Raw genomic sequence first — 20477 nt, forward strand, 5'->3', positions numbered from 1 at the left:
TTACTGTCTCATCTTCCTAAGTTTAACTTTTTGAACATACTTCTATTGGCAGAATTCGAGTTGAGAAATTTACTATGAATAAACTAATATAGCCCTTAGACAACAATTTGACATGGAGCTTACGAAGCCTATACAGGCAAGCAGGTTATGCGAATTTCTGTTAGATCAACTTATCTTATTCTCTCTACTCCTTCAACAAAAAAAGAAAAGAAAAACACTTCTGATTTAAAACAGTGGAGTATTATTTTCTTAAAGCTTTTTTTTTTGATATATACATTTATCTAGTACTTTAATTGAAACATAGTCTATATTATTATGTTGATTTAGATTTTCTACCAACAGAAATAGTCTTAAAATGGCGTGATTAAAATTTAATCCGACCTTTCAAGTTAAACACTATGAAACAAAGAATATAAATGTGCACCAAACTTTATAATGTTATCAATAATAGCCAGTAATTCAGCAAGTATATTCGTCATAGGACAAGATGAATGAGTAGAAGCCCATTATCAACAATAGTTTTTTGGTTTCTTTCTATGTGTTTTTTCCTTTTGGGAGGTTGGGGTGGGGGTGGGGATTACCTGTATAATATCTGTTACACGCTTTATTTATAGGAAGGGGAAAACGATTATTTTCAACAATAATATCTATAGGTTGAACTATTTTTTTATTTTTTATAGCAGAAAATGGCTTAAGTGCCTTTGTATATCGAAACTATAAATTCCCATCAACTCAGTTTCTTAACAAAACAATGCTATTGTCAAATGTCTCATGCTCTAAAATTAAGCTTTTCTACTAACATGGCTGCAATGATCCTTAGCAAATGTGTTACATGAGTTACATCTTCCAAATTTCTTCTATTTCCCATTGATTTGAGAAAAATGAAGCAACAGTTCTTAAAAGCAGTGGCTTTTCCGTATTCTGCAAAGCTATGCACTTACGGACTCTTCAAAAAGCTTGACTACGAGAAATAACATATGCTAATGATTTCATTTCTGTTTTTACGGTGCAAATAAACCCGTGGTCTTTCTGCCAAACTAAGTATTTTATGTATATATTTCGTAAAATTGATCTAATATTATATGTTGGTCCATGATGTTAGGCTAAAAATCCATGTTTTTGCATGTAATTTACCTTGCATTATACCTCGATCTTGTTAACTTTGGTATGAATATTTGTGACTCGAGCTTAATAATGATGTTTATATGTGTAGGAGTCAATTTGAAGTGATTTGGCAAGCTTGCATGCAAAGTGAAGTGAAAATAGAAGAATTTGGAGGGAGTATGATTTTGGTGCCCAGGTTGGCGCCAGGCACCAACCAAAACGCCAGGGCAGAAGAGCACAGAAGTGAAAAAATTTCGGTGTCCAGGTTGGCGCCAGGCGCCAAGCGAGTCGGCTAAGGGCGGATTTTGTCCTAATTCGGCTAGGACTTGGTAGTTTCGACCCTACACGCCCCCAACATATATTAAACGGGTTCTAAACCTATTTCTGAGGGGGAGACATTATTGGAGAGGCAAAAGGCTACGGGAACACTTGGAAGCAACGAATCACAAGAGTTTTCTCTTATGTTCTTCCTTAATCTGTATTTTAATGCTCTCAATTATTATCATGATTGTTAGTATGGTTATGAGTACTAGCTAAACTTTCTCATCAAGGGTTTGATGGAACCTTTTGGAGGATGAATTCTTGTTACGTTTTAATATAATTTTGCCTTGAATATCTCTACTTGTTCAACTACGTGTTTATTGTTGTTGATTGAATGGCCATCAATGAGCCTATTTAGTGTGTATTTCTTGAGAGAGGGTACATATTTAGGTAGTTGTTGAACAACATCACTCCTAACGTATGTGAGAGATCAATACGGAGGGTTTAAAGGCGGGATTAAAGATAATGAAATCTTAGTGTGATCGTAGTGAGCGGTAAATTAGTGTCAACTAGCGTAGTTCGAGAGAATATGTCTAGTAAATTATGGTAGTTGCTCAAGAGAGAACTACGACACCCAAAGTACTCACGATCGGTGGAGAAAACTTAGGCGAAATTATAAAAGACATAGCGGGAAGGATTCTGACAATTGGGAAAATTATAACTCCAGACCTCCTTAATATTATCTCCAACCCTTAGTATCTTTAGTTGTTAATTTACTATTTTAATTTGTTAATTAATTAGTTAGAAAACAGAATCTTATTACTTAGGAATTGTTCGAGCTTGTCTTCTTAGTGATAGTAAACAGTTGTAGTTAAACCTTAGTTCTCTGTGGGATTCGACTCCGGACTTTTAGAACGGATATTATATTTGCAGCGATCGCTTATCCTTTTTAGGACTAGAGTTGGGCATCATCAAATTTTGGGGTCGTTGTCGGGGAGCTAACAGTGTAGTTGTAGCTGTACATATTGCTAGGTTTCAAGTTTGAACTTTTTTTTTTTTAGTATTTTATTTTTTTTAATTTTAGTTTTACTTGTGATTTGAGAAACATCGCATCTTGGAATTATGGGAGTTTTGATGTTGGTAATTCTACTTTTGATCTTCCTTATGCATATTGTGGAGGAAACCACTCATGCCAAAATTATTAATATATTTCCGAGAGCGAGTTATGTGCACCAACTCAATCTCATGTGTGAAATGTGTGTGATATGTGTGGTGGTCAAGATCATCACTTTTATGGTTGTGATTATATTTTTTATCCTCCCCCTCCTCCTTATTATGAAGGTTCTACTTTTACTTGTGAAGTTACTAGGAATAAAGAACCTAGGGATGCTGACCTAAAGAAGATCAAGGATATGTTAATGTGCCTTGTGAAACAAAATAAGACACTATTACAGATACAAAGGCAAGAGGCAATTATTCACAACTTGAAGGCTCAAGTGAGTCAAGTGGTCAAATCTTTGAACGCTCAACAAGTCAATATGTTAGATGGTAGCCAAAAATAATGTGAATTAGAGTCAGCAGTTGACACTCTGATGGAGGAGGTCAGAGTAGAACACCAACAATAACTAGAATTTGAGGATACCAATGTTGAAGGCGTGATACTAGAGTCAACCGAGGACATTGAGGATAAATATTCAATTGACTCTAGTGTCATTGGTGTAGAGGATGTTGAACATCTCAAAATTCATGTATTTGAGCGTGTTGGACCTCATTCCAAACACTTCTCTACATTGTGTTCGGATGGTGAAAGAAGAATAGATCCTTACGAGCGTAAAAAGGAGACAAGGAAAGAGGTAGACGAGCCATATATTTTGAAATTTTCGAGGTCGTCTAGGCAAGGTGATACTCCTCAGCATAAAGCCCAAAAGTGCATAAGGAATTATTTAACTTTTGGCTTTTAAGGCTTTACACTACCTCAAGAGCATGATCAAAGAGAAGAATCAAAACTTGGGGTCCAATTTATAAGTTCAAATTTGAGACAGAAAGTGATTCATGTCGTGCCGTGACGTTAAATTAGGCGCTTGTTGGGAGGTAACCCAACTTTACTGCTTTTTTATTTTTTTACTTTTTTTAATTGTGTTATTTTTGTAGTGTAGTTTTTATTTTTTATTTTGTAGGAGCATGGAAAAGAATGCCATTGGAAGGAAACAAAAGCAAACGAGATGGTTGGAACTAAGTGTGAGGTACCCGCACGAAGGACCAGGCTAGGGAGAAGTCTGAGTACCCCATGAACTGCTGATACTTCGACCTCTGGCCTACCAGGGAGTTTCTTTCACCCTCTTATTATTTATGGTGTGAATTGGGGACAATGTACAATTTTAAGTGTGGGTGAGGAGATTGTCTGGGTGATTTTCTATGATACTTTAGTTGTGTTAGTTTAACTTTAAAAAAGGGACATTTCCTGATGATGGATCTCTTGGACGACTTTCTTGAGGGATTAAGGTCCAATAAAAAAATTCAAAAATATTTTTTTTATTTATTCGTAGGTAGATAATAATTTTCTTTTGGCTTCGGTTCTTTTCTAGGGGATGTAACCTGAACCGGGTAATTTTTATTTTTAGAAAATTGAGGAAAGGAAACTTGAATGCTCTTATGTGTCTTTTGACCTGTTTGATGCTAGCATAGTTAGGCATTAGCATGCAAATTTGTCACGGCCTAAAATCTCACTTGTCATGATGGCGCCTATCTCAATACTAGGCAAGCCAAAAATTCCAATAAATCACCATTTCTTTTCAATTTGAAAATAAAATAATTAAATTCAGCGGAAGAAATCTCATAATTTCAAATATAACACTCCCCAAACTCGGTGTCATTGAGTACATGAGCATCTAATATGAATATAATGTTTGACTGATAAAAAAAACCATTGTCTGAAAGTATAGAACAGTACAATAACTGAAGGAAAGAGAGACAAGGTCAGCGAATGCCAAGCAGCTACCTTGATAGTCTCCAACTGTTAGTACTCTAAAATCTAACAATCTCCGTGTCCGAAAGTACCTGGATCTGCACACGAGGTACAGAGTGTAGTATGAGTACAACCAACTCAATAAGTAACAAGACTAACCTTTGGGCTGAAGGAAATGATGAGCTCTGCAGGTACAGTCCAGTATAACTAATGGTACAGAAATGTAAGCATGCTTTCAAGTTCAACCGTTAAACTCAATACAAGTGAAATAGATCAATACTGTATGATATGAGGAATATGACATCTCAGTAGAAAGACCTCGTGTATATACCGGTCACAAATTATCCGGTCACTCGTTACTGTTTATGGACAATCCAACACAGGGGTATTCCAACCGTATATATATACACATCGACTAACAGTCAGTCACCCAGTACCGTATAAGGCCAATCCAGCCCTGGGATAATCTTATCCCCAAATATAACTGATACGGACAAGATCCATGTCCAGATAAACTCATTAAAATACAAATAAGTAAGGCAAGTTCATGCCCTGAGAAATCCATCCCGAATATATATATATATAATCATCGTAAGTAAGGCAAGTCCATGCCCTAGGAAGTCCATCTCGAATATATATAATCATCTACGCTCACTGGAGGTATACAGACTTCGGAGGAGCTCCTTCAGCCCAAGCGTAATACAAAGCCAATGTGGCCTACTACAGGCAGGCAGTCCCGACCCGTATAATAACAAAGCCTATAAGGCCTGCTGCAGGCGGGCAGCCCCGATCCATAAAATAGTAAAGCCAATAAGGCTTGCTGCACGCGGGCAGTCCTGATCCAGAACAATAATAATGTGTAAAGCCATTCTGTCCTGCTACAGGCGGGCAGCCCCGATCCATTTAATAATAATATATATAAAGCCAATATGGCCTGCTGTGGGGCGCAGCTCGATCCCATAAATATCTTCATAGTGGACGAATATGACTAAGTGTGAAATGTATATTTTTGAAATAATTAATTCAATAGCAATATGATCTCATGGGTCCCAAAATATCGGCACGTAGCCTACACATGATCTTTAATAAAAGCCTCAGCTCAATTTCTCTAACATGTTCAGATAATAACATGATTCTTTAATCTTTATAACCGCACAGGATTTATTCAAGACATAATTTATATGGTGCACGTCCACATGCTCATCACCTATCGTGAGTGTCACCTTCAAACAATTTATATCATACCAAATTCGGGGATTCATACCCTCTGAACCAAGTTTAGAAGTGTTACTTACCTCAAACCGTGTAATTCTTTACTCCGGTATGCCTTTGCCCCGTGAATTGGCCTCCAAACGCCTCGAATCTAGCCACAAATAATTTGATACAGTCAATGAAATTTATTGGAATTAATTCTATAAGAAAATGCTAATTTTCCATAAAAATTCGAAATTTAGCTCAAAATTTGCCTATGGGGCCCACGTCTCGGAATCCGATAAAACTCACAAAATTCGAACCTCCATTCAACCACGAGTCCAACCATATCAAAAATCAAAATTACTCAAATTCGACCACAACTCGGCCTTCAAATCCTCAATTAAAGTCTATAAATTTTTCTACTATTTTCAACCCAAGACACTAATTAGATGATAAATTCAATGATATAATCATGGGATTTAACGAAAACCAAGTAAGGAACACTTACCCCAATCAACTCCGCGAAAATCCCTTCAAGAATCGCCCAAATCCGTGATCTCTAGATCAAAATATGAAAAATGGGCTCAAACCCTCGATTTTGGATTTAACACTGTCTGTCCAGATTTTCTTAATCGCAATCGCGGAAATGGCCTTTGCGCGAAGCACAAGCAGACTGCCCACACATTATACCCTACGCGAACGCGGAATCACTCACGCGATCGCAGAACACTGCCTCTCAAACCTACGCGAATGCGTTCAGCCCCACGTGATCGCGTAGAGCAATTGCCTCCTCTCATCTACTGCTCAAATCCTTCTACGCGAACGCGACCTCATCCACGCGTTCGCGAAGCACAGCTTAATTCACTTACGCGATCATGTTTCTTCCTATGCGACCGCATAGAACAAAAATCACCCCTGCACCAAATAAGCTTACGCGATCGCGGATGAACTTATGCGATCGCGTATAAGGAAATCAGAAGAAAAATACCAACAGTGGTTTTAAGTCCGAATTTGATCCGTTAACCCTCCGAAACTCACCCGAGGTCCCCGGGACCTCAACCAAATATACCAACAAGTCCTAAAATATCATACGAACTTAGTCGAGTCTTCAAATCGCATCCAACAATACTAAAAACACGAATCACACATAGATTAAAGCCTAATGAACTTTGAAACTTCCAATTTCTACAAACGACTCCAGAACCTATCAAATCACGTCCGATTGACCTCAAATTTTTCACACAATTCATAACTGACATAACAGAAGTAATAAAATTTTCAGAATCGAATTTCGACCCCGATATCAAAAAGTCAACTCCCCAGTCAAACTTCCCAAAAATTTAAACTTTCGGCATTTCAAGCTTAATTCCACTACGGACCTCCAAAGAATTTTTCGGACACGCTCCTAAATTTAAAATCACCATACGGAGCTATTGGAATCATCAAAACTCTATTCCAGGGTCGTTTACACATAAGTCATCATCCGGTCAACTATTTCAACTTAAGTTTCCAACATGAAATTTTTATTCTTCCAAGCTAACTCTGAAATACCTTAAAACCAAAACCGACAATTCACACAAGTCATAATACCTCGTAGGAAGTTATTCGAGACTTCAAATAGTTAAAAGGAGCGTAAATTCTCAAAACGACTGGTCGGGTCATTACAAAATTACCTTCCTAACACGTTTTAATAAAAATTGATGTCGTGAAAGATTGAATAGCTTGTCCGTGATGCTTTCTCTCAGTTACTTGACTCATTTTTCATGTAGTTCTTTATTGCTTAATACTTCTTGACTTTGTGATTACTTGCCTAAACTTGAGAGTTGGAATGGAACCGTCCCGACTGGGGTCATGTGCATTGTGTGGTGTGAGGTTTTGATTACATTCTGTTCTATCCTGTGTTTGTCTAGAACTTGCCATGTGTATTAGTCGAAGCGAAATAAGTAAGCTTTGTGAGTCTAGGAGATGATGTAGGCGTTTCTTTGATTGTCCATTGAGCTATTATGCCACCATATATAACATTATCTGTAAATAGCCCATTTGAGCCTATAAACCTTTTCTTTAGCACCCACATCCGATTCCCATTTTGTTCTTAATTAAATCTTTTCGAACCTTTACCTCCTAAAGCACTTAAGTTGCTAGAAGAGTAAGGTTAGAGTTGGGGTGGCTTTTGAGTAGAACCATACAAAAGCCAAAAAGGTGCATATATGTTTTGGAAGATCATTAGCCGGGCAACCTAAATTTATGGAGAGTGTTGAAGGAAAAAAAAAAGAGAAAAAAATTAAAGAAAATACAAAAAAGTGAAAAAAAGTATATAGAAAATACGCCTCCTATTCATCGTTATCCGGGCTAGTGAATGCAGAGTTATGCTTAAAGAAAAAGGGCCAAGTTGTGTATAGTTTCGTGGCATTGCTTGAATTGGTCATAAAAAGTGTGTATTGGAAAGTTAAGTGTAGTGTATTAAAGTGCTTTGGACGGGTAGGATATATTTTGGGTATAGTGACTAACCCTCCACATGTTGCAAAAAAGATTGAATGGTGCACTTGGTTGAATGCTGAGTTATTTATCCAAAGGAACATGGATCGATTCTCACTAAGTACCTTCTTTTTTCTCGCTTTCTCAATGGTGTACCCATGTTCTAAAAATTCTAGATCTGCCTCTGTCAGCAGAGGAACCTTTATTTTTTATTTGCTTTTGATCAAGCAAAGATGTTTTTGTCTGAGCTTTTCCATCACTAGAGTGAGTTGTCTTTTCCAGAGCGTTAGGAGTATCTGGCTTAGTTGTTCTAGGTTCTTTCTTGACAACATTTTTGGTTAGTCTCTCTGCAACATCACCTAATTGTTTTTTGGACTTGACCACAATTTCTTTCAAGGTCTCCTCCAACTTATCTAGTCTTTCACCTCGGAAAGTTGTGGATCAGTCACTTGTTTTTCTTCCTCAGCTATCAATTCCAGCTCTATTGCTTTTGCTTCTTCTTTAGCTTTCTTTTTCAATTCAGATTCTGCCTCCATTCTTCTTATTTCATAGCGAGAATACTGAGCTACCAAATATATAGCCAGTGAAGGCAAGCAAGCAAAGAAGAATTGTACCAGATCAAAAAATCAAACCCAAATTTCTTCTTCTTGGGCGAGTCCGTAAAAAGCATCTTGGCAGCAGTCATAAAGTGCAAATTTTCCAAATGTTTATAGGCATTGTGACGACTTAACGAAACAGAGTTCTCAACTTCCTTGGCACTATTACTATTAACCTTACCGCTATTGTTGTTGTTGCCGCAAAGTGCTCTTCTATGGAGGAGCGTAGATCGCCTTGAAAGATGGACCAAAATGATTCTATCTCTAAACATTACACTCATCCTTCCTAACATTTCATCATCCAAAGAGAAGCCAGAAGCAAATGGCATTACAGAGGAACGGGAGTGATGTTCTTTTGAAACTTTGAACCAGAAACTTTAAGATGACACTTTTCAATTTAACAAGAATTATCAAAGAAAACTTTATAGTTGGATAAGTAGCAATCAAAACCGGGTCAAACTCAAAAAGGAGCTAACGAAACGCAACCTCAAACTGAACCGAAGCTTGTGAGTTCCATGGTGTTTTGGGGCTGGGTTTTAATTATGGAAAAACTATTGGAATTTAGGCTTGGTTTTGCCGTGTTTTTGGAGGAAAAAGAAGCTGGTTTTTGGTTGATTTTGTGGCTATTTCGAGGGAGCGATAGGCAGCAATTTTGATTGTTTTCGGCTGATGTTGTCGCTGCGTTTTTTGTTGGAATAGAGGGCCCAAACACTCCAGGCCCAACAGAAACAGATTCAGGCCCACCCGACTGATACAAACATATGCCTTGTAAATTTATTATATAGATAGCCATTTTACATTACATAGACATTTATTATTCTTTATTAATATAAATAGATGCTAATAGACTAATTTGTACAGTTGAACAGATTATTCTCAATACACAGATATTTTTATTTTCTGGTTCCTTCTCTCGTTTACATCGACTTAGGGTTTTCCACAAAATGGAAATCCAAATTCTCTTCGGTTATTCTCAAATTTACATGGTATCAGAGCGAATCCTGGTAGTTTTCGACATTATCCGACTCTTCACCGGAGAAATTTAAACAATTTCGTGTTCGTCCTTGATCAGACGAAGTCATTGGGATTTTCGGTTTTGATCGATTGAGGTATTTGGTTAGGAATTCTATATCAGAAGCTATTTTCAACTGGTTTCTGGTGAATCTTCTTCTCTGTTCGTCGGGTAATTGGACAACTATCACACCGTGAAGTTCAACTCAAAATCTAGGGTTTTCGTCACCATGAATCGACATTTTTGGTGATATCCTTCTTACCCAAACTCTATGAGTTCTCTATATCGATTACTTAGTCAATTTCTTAGTAGATATTATTGTGTGGCAATGGCTATCAATAATGATGCCTCATCTCCGACTGAACCATCTGGTAGTTCTACCTCTTCAGTCCTTGATGCCTTTCACCCATTTTATCTCCATCCTTCTGATACACTGGGAACTATGTTAGTTTTTGTACCAATTGGTGGTACAGGTTTTGGAGATTGGAAGGTAGGAATATTAATTTCATTATCTGCAAATAAGAAAATCCAACTCATTGATGGAACTCTTATTGAACCTACATCTAACTCTCCTTTGTATCCTCATTGGCAATGCTGTAACAAAATGGTTAAGGCATGGATAATGAACTTACTTTCTAAGGACATAGCTAAAACAATTCTTTACTAATAGACTGCTAAAGAAGCTTGGAACAACTTAGTAGAGCGCTATGGTGTCCCCAATATTTCTCAATACTATAGTCTTCAGCAGTCAGTTTCCTCAACCTCTCAAGGGTCATCTGACATAGCTACATACTATACCAAACTCAAAGGGTTCTAGGATGAATTGTCCATAATTTCCTTGGGTAGACCATGTACTTTTGGTGATATGCATGAGATCACTGAAGCACAAAAGCTTATTCAGTTTATCTCAGGACTTAATGAAATCTATTTTACTGTCAAAAGTAATATACTCATGATAAGTCCTACACCAATTGTAGAGAAGGCTTATTCTATCTTGATCAGAGATGAGAAGCAAAGAGAGGTGTATTCTGGGTCACAACCTTTCTCACCTGACTCCACATCCTTCATAGCAAGCTCTCATTCTAATCCTAGTAATAACCAGTCCACCAATAATATGAGAAATTTCAATCAAGGGGTGAATTTTAAACCTATAAAGTCCAACTTGTCGTGCAAATATTGTAAGAAGCCTGGACATATTATGAACAAAAGTTACAAGCTCCATGGTTTTCCACCAGACTTCAAATTCACCAAAGGAAAAAGGATTGCAGCCTGTGTTCAAGTTGATTCTACAGACCAGCCTTCATCCGCTCATGATTCTTCTCAACATGAAGATGTACCACATGGGTTTTCTAAAGAGCAGTATGCTCATCTCATGTCACTGTTTCAACAAATGCAGATGAGTTCTTTAGCTCAACAGTCCACTTCTCAAGATCCTCCAGTCTATGCCAACTTTGCAGGTTGGCATAATAACCCTTTTAGTAGACTATATGGATATCTTGTGTGCCATGCCACTCATGAAAATTTCAGTTCTTAGATATTGGATCAGGGGCAACCAATCATATGACACCTCACAAACACCTTCTTCATAATATACAACCATTACTGTCTCCTTCTCTTGTTACTTTACCAAATAGTTACAAAGTAAAAGTAAATTCATTTGGTTCTCTTTCTTTATCTCCCAATATTACTTTAACTAATGTTTTATTGGTTCCCTCTTTTCATTACAACTTAGTTTCTATACATCAACTTCTCACTCAACTCAAATGCTATGCACTTCTTACTGACATTTCATATTGGTTACAGGGCCCTTCTCTGAAAAGGCCATTGGAAATTGGTAAGGTTGAGCATGGCTTATACATTCTTAGATTGCCATTCAGCGATGTTGCTGCAGTTGATGCTTCACCAGCCAATGTTTCCCAAAGTGTTACTGTTTCACCTTTTGTTTTTTTACTTCTCCACATGTACTTGTTTCTAATGTTTTACCTGCTAATTATACTGCTACCTCTATAAATGAAAATAATGTTCTTTGACATCAAAGAATGGGATACATGCCTTTTGTGAAAATAATTTCAATTCCTCAATTGTCTAGTAAGTTTTCTTCTAAACAGTCTTTCACTTGTCCAATATGTCTCATGGCTAGGCAACATAGACTTCCCTTTCTAGACAGCGCCAGACAATCCACAAAACCCTTTCAGCTTGTTCACATTGACCTCTGAGGACCTTACCACACTGCCACCTACAATGGCTTTAGGTATTTCTTGACCATTGTAGATGATTGTAGCAGAGTCACCTGGACTCATCTCCTCTCATGCAAAGGCAATGTCTTTTCTATTATCAAAGCTTTCATTGATATGGTTTCAACTCAATTCCACACTTCAATTCAAACTATAAGAGCTGATAATGCTTTTAAACTGGGGTCTGCTCATTCTCATGCTGCTTATCTCACATCTCTTGAAATTTCTCATCAAACTTCTTGCCCTCACACTCCACAACATAATGGCATAGTGGAAAGGAAACACAAGCACCTATTAGAAACTACTAGAGCCCTTCTATTTCAATCTAAGTTGCCTACCAAGTATTGGGGGGAGTGTGTTCTTAGTTCTTACTGCAACCTACCTAATAAACAGATTTCCATCCACAATTCTCTCTAACAAAACACTCTATGAAGTATTGCTTGGTCATCCCCCTACTTATAGCCATCTCAGATCCTTTGGGTGTTTAGCTTATACTATTGTTCCTCTTCCTTCTAGAGATAAGTTTAAATTCAGAGTCATCCCCTCTGTATTTCTGGGTTATGCTTTTGGCAAGAAAGCTTAGAAATTGTTACACCTGGGTAACAAATCTGTTTTCTACTCTAGGGATGTGACTTTTGCTAAACATATCTTTCCTTCCACCTCTCCTCCTTCTAGTTTCTTTCCTTCTTCAACCACTCCCTTTTCTGATCCAGGCCCACCGGCTGATACAAACATATGCCTTGTAAATTTATTGTATAGATAGCCACTTTACATTACATAGCCATTCATTATTCTTTATTAGTATAAATAGATGTTAATAGGTTGATTTGTACAGTTGAACAGATTATTCTCAATACACAAATATTTTCATTTTCTGGTTCCTTCTCTCCTTTACATCGACTTTGGATTTTCCACAGAATGGAAACCCAAATTCTCTTCGGTTATTCTCAAATTTACATTTTTGCTGCTTCTTTGGACTGGTGGGTTTTGGGGTTGGGATGTCTGATTTTGGCTATTTCACGACAGATTTTTGTGGCTGCTTTGGAGGAGCTTTTGGTAGTATACTTTCATGGTGTTTTACTAGTTTAAGGATAGTTTTCAGCTGGCATTTTGAATGGGTGATGGTCAGTGAATTGATGAGGAAGAAGAAGGGGGCTAAGCGGCGCTGAAACTTGGTTGAGCTATTGATTGTTGCATTTAAATGCTATATGACGACTAATGATGAAATCAATAAAAAGAGACCATCATAAATTAGTTGCGACTGACTAATTAGGTTTAGTATTTTTCACTGACTACAAAATACCACATTTGACAAGTTAATCTGTATAAAGTCAAACTAAGTAATATTTTAATTACAGAATTTTTATTGACAAAAAGTACCCCTAATCCCTTTTTATCTTTTGTACTACTCAAAAATAGATTTACATTTTATTTTCAAGAATGAATGTTACAATTGGTAAACAAATTCGAACAAATGGAGTAATCAATTCTTTCTAACTTTTTTTTCCATGGAGTAATCAATTCACTATTTATTATATCTCACCTACAAGATCTTATAATTACATAATACCATTGGCAATAATGAATAATGGCACAGTGCAGTTTCACCCAATCTTATCTCATTTTAGCTATTAGAATTATTACAACGCAAATCCAGTATAAACCTATTAGAATTAAAGATGATAAATATTACATTTTTTTCTCAATCACTAATTCAAAATCTAAAATCGTTGATATTATGAAATTCCCACAATCTATACAAGTCTCCGACCTCCAAAGAGCAGCTTATATAATAGAGATCAAGTTGAAATTTCATCAAAATAAAACCCAGCGGTATCCCTTTACAGCTTAGAATGATTGCATTTCATCATAACACTTAAGGTGGGAAATGGCAAAAATTATATCGTGCTAAGAATTAAATTGGTCATGACATTCAAGTCAAATACAGGAATGCGTTACAAGCTGCAAAAACTACAAAAGACTCCTTTATTCTAAACCAACAGCAACAATGAGCAGTTGTTGCTTGTGGACCGTCCTAATTACAACTAATTAAAGCTTCTACATACTACAACATAATAAGTTACACACAGATACAGATATGTGTATGAGAATCAGAAACCACGTAGCATCACGGGCACAATTTGCTTTCTAGCTGCCTTGGTTTAATCATAGTTGGCAGGAAGAACCCGGACGGAGAGAACGAGCTCTACTCCTGGTATTTATAACAAATTACACTCTTTCAGCATTCGACTAAATGCTTCTTACCAGGTGAATGGAATTTTAACAAATCTAAACTTATTTATGCTAAATACATTACGGAAAATTCGAGGAAGCTAAGAAGGAGATGCTTATAAATCTTCTTTATTGACCTTGTAATGGAAAAAGAATGACCATTTCCTTCATAAACGAAAGTAACTTCAAGAAGTCATCACCTCTTCCAATTTATTGAAAGCCAACACATCAAATAAAAGAAGCAGATTCCCTATTTGCGTGTACTGTACTGGTTGTTACCTCTTTAAACACGAAAATGACAATGACTGTTGTTTGAAGCTGGATGCATCAAAAAGCTCCATAAACCTCTGATCTGACACTCTTGCTTTGGCCGCAGCAAAACGCTGGTACTCATCGAACACAGAAGTTAGGCACCACTTCTGCAATTTTCTCAGGCATCCAACAAGGCAGCCAGTTCGATGCTGGAAAGTGGACGGAAAACAAAAGCATTATTTAGATAAGACACTCTTACTTTGGAATTCGAGGCTTACCTAAAATTAAAAATTACATACCTTCCCACGTTTGCAATGGATCAACACTGGGTGATGTCTAACATCTGTAAGCAGCAGGTTAAAGACATTAGCAAGGCATGATTAGCAGTATTAACTCACTTCGACTAAAAGTTTGTAAATGGATATTCTCGTTTGAAAGAGCCTACCAATTAGAACCTCCAATGCTTCACGAATCTTCTCTTCTGGTATATTTACAAAAGGTTCCTAAAAGCAGAATTTTAACATCAATTGACAGTATCATTTCAAAAAAATAATAATAATAACAACAACAACAACAACAACAACAACAACAACAACAACAACATCAACAACAACAACAATAATAATAATAATAATAATAATTATTATTATTATTATTATTATTATTTATTTATTTTTTCCTTAAAGAACAAAACGAAATACTCGTTTTGAGGATTAAAGAATCTGATCAATCTTTAGCATCACAAAGTTCAATGACACCTTAAGGAAAAGTTTCTACACTATCTCAGATATGCAATGAGCCGGGGGAAAGGACCCTAAAAAGGAAGAAGAAGATGACCCCAAGCCCTTAATCGATATTTCCAGCATGAGTTTAGTGAGTGTTCCCGAGTTATCATCTTTTATTTTCTTCTATTTTTTCCCTTTTCTCACCAGCAAGCTAAAAAATTATCCATTATTTTGTTTAATCTCGAATTACCAATTATTCATGTTTAATCTCAGGTGGACTCATGGACAATGTCGACATCCTGAGCCGAAACTTTCTGCATTAAGATAGAGCTAGTTATTCTTCGCATGATTGCCCAGTTATGCAAATATGAAGCCAGGAATAATGTGCCGCTCATGCCTATCTCTAGGAACTCTTGTTGCTATGGATGAGGTAATAAAACAAGCTAAAAGGAATAGAATAAGGTTCTTATTTAAAGTGTAATTTGTTTACCGCATATGCGGGAATCTAGGGAGTAGTCTGTCACCCGATAACCGAGACAGACATTTGAAAGTTAAGCTGGGACCAGAGCAGACTGAAGCAAACAACCTACCACACATAGGAACTGCCCAGTTAATGATGTAATCATAAAGAGATCAAAAGAGGAGATAGGAAAAATTCTGATAACTTCAGCAGTTAGATTGGAAGATAGAAAGAACAGTGTTGATCAGGAAAAGATATCATTTGATCTTTGCTTGAAGATCCAAAAAAAGAGAGAGAAAATGAAACTTTATTAATCAGTTAAATGAATGAAGGAAATATCTTCAACTATCTTTTAACTTTTGAGCGATTACCAACGTGCCTTGTTTTTTCTGCACCTAACTTTTGCATTTCCGCACACTAATTTCTTTTCACAGGGAGGAGTACAACCATCCTACTAAATTATATTTCTGATTAAACTAGCTAAAAGGAAGTTGGATCCAATGAAACCCGGATTCACAGCTCACAACCAGTTCTAAATTATTATTACTTCAAAATAACAAAAGTCATGTGTTCTATGCTAGTATGCTCAAGCTACATGAGAGGAATTGGATGTCCAAAATACAGGATAAGGACAATAATTTGATATCCTTCCAAGCAACAACATTACAACTTAAGCATAAGTCAAGTTTATAAAGACTCGACCGTCTTAAAAAGGGGAAATACTTACTGGTATTAGAGATGGTTACTATCACATACATAACCAACAGAATCCCAAATTTGGAGAAAAATAAAAAGCCTTTTGGATATGGGAAAAAACTTAATTTAAGGTCTTACAAGGCAGAGCTGAGATTATAATAATTCGAGATTTCCAGTTTATACAAATCTTATGTTTTTTATACAGATTCAAGTGTTACAAAAGACACAAGCATTGAGGTGCATGAGTAGGACTTAGAATCTTGAAGGGTAATTCGGATAAAGAAACCTGATCTTCAAGCCAGTTTCTTCCTAATACTCCTAGTGCACAGCTAAGAGGTAGCTGTGGTGGCCAACTAGGTATTGATTTAAACAAAGAGATGACTGAACAGACAGTTATTTAGTTTTAGACGGTATTCTCCCAAACCAAAACAACAATTGAGAAAAATAAAAACACGAATAAAAAAGAAGAATAAACATAGCCAGATCCAGACATATACTGATTCTTTTCTCTAAAGTAGTACTTGTGGTTATCCACAGATCATTATTTGTATATATCAGAAAGCAATAAATTTATAAACTCTATGTGGACCATGGCCTTTAAGATCAGCAATGGCCAGATTCTAGACCTATCATCTTGTGGCATTCTCTAAAATGCATTTATTACTTATATATGCAACTTTTCAGTTTTCCTTCCTCACTCGTCACAATCCAAACCCTGATCACGAATTAATTTTCCTTGTGAAAATCAAAAAATGACATGGTCAGTTAATTCCATCCTTCCACATGACTTAAGCAAAAGATCATATGATGCAAACAGAAAATGCAATAATTTTTACTAAAACTTGAACAATCATGTATATGATGTACGATCAATTCCAGATACAAAAAAACGAGCATTAGTGGCGGATGTAGCTTATTAGCTATGAGTTCAACCAAATCCAGTATTTTCGACATGAAATATAGATGTATATGCGAAATACACTAATAATAGTTTAGCAAATATTATATTATGAACTCATAATTTCAAAAGTGTAATAAGCTAAGTGCTAAATATTCTAAAATCCTAACCTATCAAATTCAAATCTTGAGCCTGAGAGCATTTTTCTTGTTGTACATGGAAATGGATATACATACCCATTGTCCAGGCGTAGCCGAAACTTTATGTACGAAGAACTGTTCCTTGGTTTTCTTTTCAATTAACTGTACTCCTATACACGCCAAAAGTAACTGATTTTTCCGAAATCTTCTAATATAAGGCCCACTAAGCGTGCCTTCAATTATTTTGGTGTCTCTCTTTCTCTTTCTCTTAACCTTGATCATCTCATTTCTAACTACTAGAAATTGACATTTCTCCTCTTCTACAAAAACTAATTCACTCCTTTACGAATATTAAACTTCAGATATCAGCGGAATCAATTCAAATGTGAGTATTTACTAAGATTTTAAGCGAAAGAAGCAACATTAATTATTAGCAAAAACATGAGATAAAATGAGAAAGCGTACTTTGCAGTTTTTAATACCGAACTGAAACAAGCGAATATCATTTTCCTTTAAAAACTCCATGTTTGCTTCTGGATATGGCTCTGGACACAAGTATCTGTCAACACAAAACCCTAATTCATCAATTCTAAGCTTTAGTTAAGCTAAATAATAGCAAAAAAACTAGAGTAGTAGAATAATTTGCTTACATGATGGAACGAAGGCCAAGAGTTTGAAGAAACGAGAAGTTAGCTAAGTCAGGGAAGCCTGAACGGAAAATGCCATTATCGACCATAGCGAAGTTGAGAGGAGGAATAAAGAGCTCTTCACCGTTGTCATCGAAATTATAGTTAAAGTCATAGTCATAGGGGTAATCGTCGGCGGTAGGGACCGGAGACGGCGAAAGCTTGATGGCTTGCGGTTGGGAACGGAGATATTGGCGCTGCTCGACGACGGCGACTTTGATGGTTCTACACGTGTCAGCTGTGGCAGCAACGTTTGCGTGTTCTTTCATAGCTTTGAGTGTGTGTATGTGTGTGAGAGAGAAAGAGTTGAAAAGGTAGAGAGAGGTTTTGAATGGAATTGGAGATTCTAACTTTCTCGTTTTGGAACTTGGAATTTATAGGCGCAAAAATTATGACTTTATAGAGAATTCAAGGAACAGTTCTCAGGGACTGGGGTCAGGTGATGCTTTAGGTATATAGGGGGTAGGGTTGCTAAAATGCGCTATTCCACGGTGGCCGTCCAATGTCGACACCCAAATACTCGTTAATGTATATTTATATTCTTTTCCCGGATTTATGACCTTTTAGCCAAACTTTTAAAATCACCTTATTTAGTATTTGAATTAATTTAAAAAAATATTTTTAAGCATCAATTAGTGGGCGTTTGAATTTAAGAATTATAAAATTCAAAAAAAAAATGAAATTTTTTTCAAGTGAAAATAGTATTTGAAAATTAGAGTTGTATTTGGACATGAATATAATTTTAGATTGTTTTTGAATTTTTGTGAGTGATCTGAGTGAAAATTTTTAAAAATAAATTTTTGAAGTTTTTCAAATTTTTCGAAAAATTTTAAAATTCATCTTCAAGTGAAAACTGAAAATTTTATGGCCAAACACTGATTTCGAAAAAAAGTAAAAAAAAAAAGTCGAAAAAAAGTGAAAAAATTCTTATGTCCAAACGGGCTCTTAATGTTTTGACCATGGTTTTTAAAAGTGCTACTAAATATATTTTCTCAAAAGTATTTTTCAAAAAAATATTTTTTGTGAGAAGCCACATTTTTTTAACTTTTCAAAAACATATTTTATTTCTATTTCAATGCACTTTTTTCCTTCTAAAAGCTTGTCAAACACCTTAACTTTGATAAAAGTATTTTCGATCACACAAAAAAAAAATATTAGTCAAAAAAACTTGGCCAAATAGGCTATTAATCATCCACTAGAATTTCACTAGTTTAATTAATCTAATTTGAAGATGTATGAGACACTCCCTATTGAAATATCCTTTATTTTTCAAATATGAACTTCAAACTTTTAGTTAGCGGTGTAGAAATTTCAATTATCCCACCATTACCTCTTGCTTTATATAGGTATGCATGTGAAAACTTTATGCACACATGGCGTTTAGACAAACAATGGCCTTGTTTTTCAGTATTATAGTAATAGATTATTTCTCTTTTTTCTTGCAAGTGTTTGGATATTATTTTAGATGCAAGATTCGTTAACTTTTTGAGTAATGAAAACAAGAATTTGAATATATATATATATATATATATATATATATATATATATATATATTCTATGAACCAATTCTCATTGTTTTCTAAACACCCATGTGCTATCTAAATTTAATTTTAAACTTATACAAGGGTTTAAGAGCTTGTCGGATTTTGCTATTTTTATCTAGTCTGTTAAACTTAATTATTTCACAATCGGCTTTCGTGTCTGTTCAAAAAAATTTAATTTTCTGTGGAATTAGCTTCTAAATCTAAACCTAACGACCTATAAATCTATATTGGTTCATAAAAGATTACTCAAAAGCAAGAACCTTGTGAGTAGACATTGGCCTAGGATACAGTGGTGCAGAGTTAAATATTGAGTGAAGCCAAAGAATGGTTTCTTAAACTTACTTTACTTCGTAGTCTTTAAATAATTACAGAAACTTCAACAGTAAACACATATAAGACCGTAGTGCAGTCATTTATGTTGCTGATTTAAATTCTTCAAAAGCACGAATTAATGTGACCGGACATTAAAACAATGTAGAAATGTTACTACGTACCAAATCAATTTAAGATTAATGTAGACATCAAGTGGCATGAAGTGCATGTGTTGATAGAAATACTGGAAGATGGTTTCGAGTTTCAATAATTTAACCCTAATTTAGATGAGAATTAGAATAAAAACATCATTGATATTGTGTGCGGATAAAATCGGGGGCAAAATTTTCCCTGATTCCCCAATAAGGAAACAGGAGGGAGGCACAGTTCGACACAACTATAAGCAAGGCTAAATGACCCCTCGTATCGGAAAGCGGAAGGAGTGAACGATTTACCTGGGATCGGCCACGATGAAATAACGGATCCAGACCAAGTAAAGTTTCTAGACCACGGGAAGCGCGGGGAAGGGATATGCATGACAAGTAGGGAGCCGTAATAATCGCCCTCAACCGGATATTACGGCGCGAGTCCCGTCTAATATCAACTGCGGATTGATATTTATCGGGAAAAGAAGATTTTTATCTTATTTAGACTTGTACTAAGACTGAAAATCCCGTGTTATATAAAGGAA

The 20477-nt window shown here is 35.9% G+C and overlaps 3 protein-coding genes across 3 annotated transcripts; 2 read left to right on the forward strand and 1 right to left on the reverse strand.

Annotated features, from left to right (window-relative positions):
• Positions 1 to 9935: 9935 nt before the first annotated feature.
• Positions 9936 to 10274, forward strand: LOC138895263 (uncharacterized). Its single transcript, XM_070179935.1, has one exon. The coding sequence runs from the start codon at positions 9936 to 9938 to the stop codon at positions 10272 to 10274; it is 339 nt and encodes a 112-aa protein (XP_070036036.1).
• A 198-nt stretch (positions 10275 to 10472) lies between these two features.
• LOC138895264 (uncharacterized) lies at positions 10473 to 11617 on the forward strand. Its single transcript, XM_070179936.1, has 3 exons — positions 10473 to 11064; positions 11154 to 11254; positions 11411 to 11617. The coding sequence occupies exons 1-3, from the start codon at positions 10473 to 10475 to the stop codon at positions 11615 to 11617; spliced, it is 900 nt and encodes a 299-aa protein (XP_070036037.1).
• A 2108-nt stretch (positions 11618 to 13725) lies between these two features.
• LOC104119829 (probable tyrosine-protein phosphatase DSP4) lies at positions 13726 to 18303 on the reverse strand. Its single transcript, XM_009631422.4, has 6 exons — positions 17895 to 18303; positions 17710 to 17803; positions 14771 to 14828; positions 14625 to 14668; positions 14353 to 14534; positions 13726 to 14053 (listed from the first exon to the last, which is right to left on the reverse strand). The coding sequence occupies exons 1-6, from the start codon at positions 18197 to 18199 to the stop codon at positions 14008 to 14010; spliced, it is 729 nt and encodes a 242-aa protein (XP_009629717.1). The 5' UTR covers positions 18200 to 18303; the 3' UTR covers positions 13726 to 14007.
• Between the last annotated feature and the right edge of the window lie 2174 nt (positions 18304 to 20477).

The sequence above is a fragment of the Nicotiana tomentosiformis genome, chromosome 7 (genome assembly GCF_000390325.3).
Source record: "Nicotiana tomentosiformis chromosome 7, ASM39032v3, whole genome shotgun sequence".
In the NCBI taxonomy this organism is placed as follows: domain Eukaryota; kingdom Viridiplantae; phylum Streptophyta; class Magnoliopsida; order Solanales; family Solanaceae; genus Nicotiana; species Nicotiana tomentosiformis.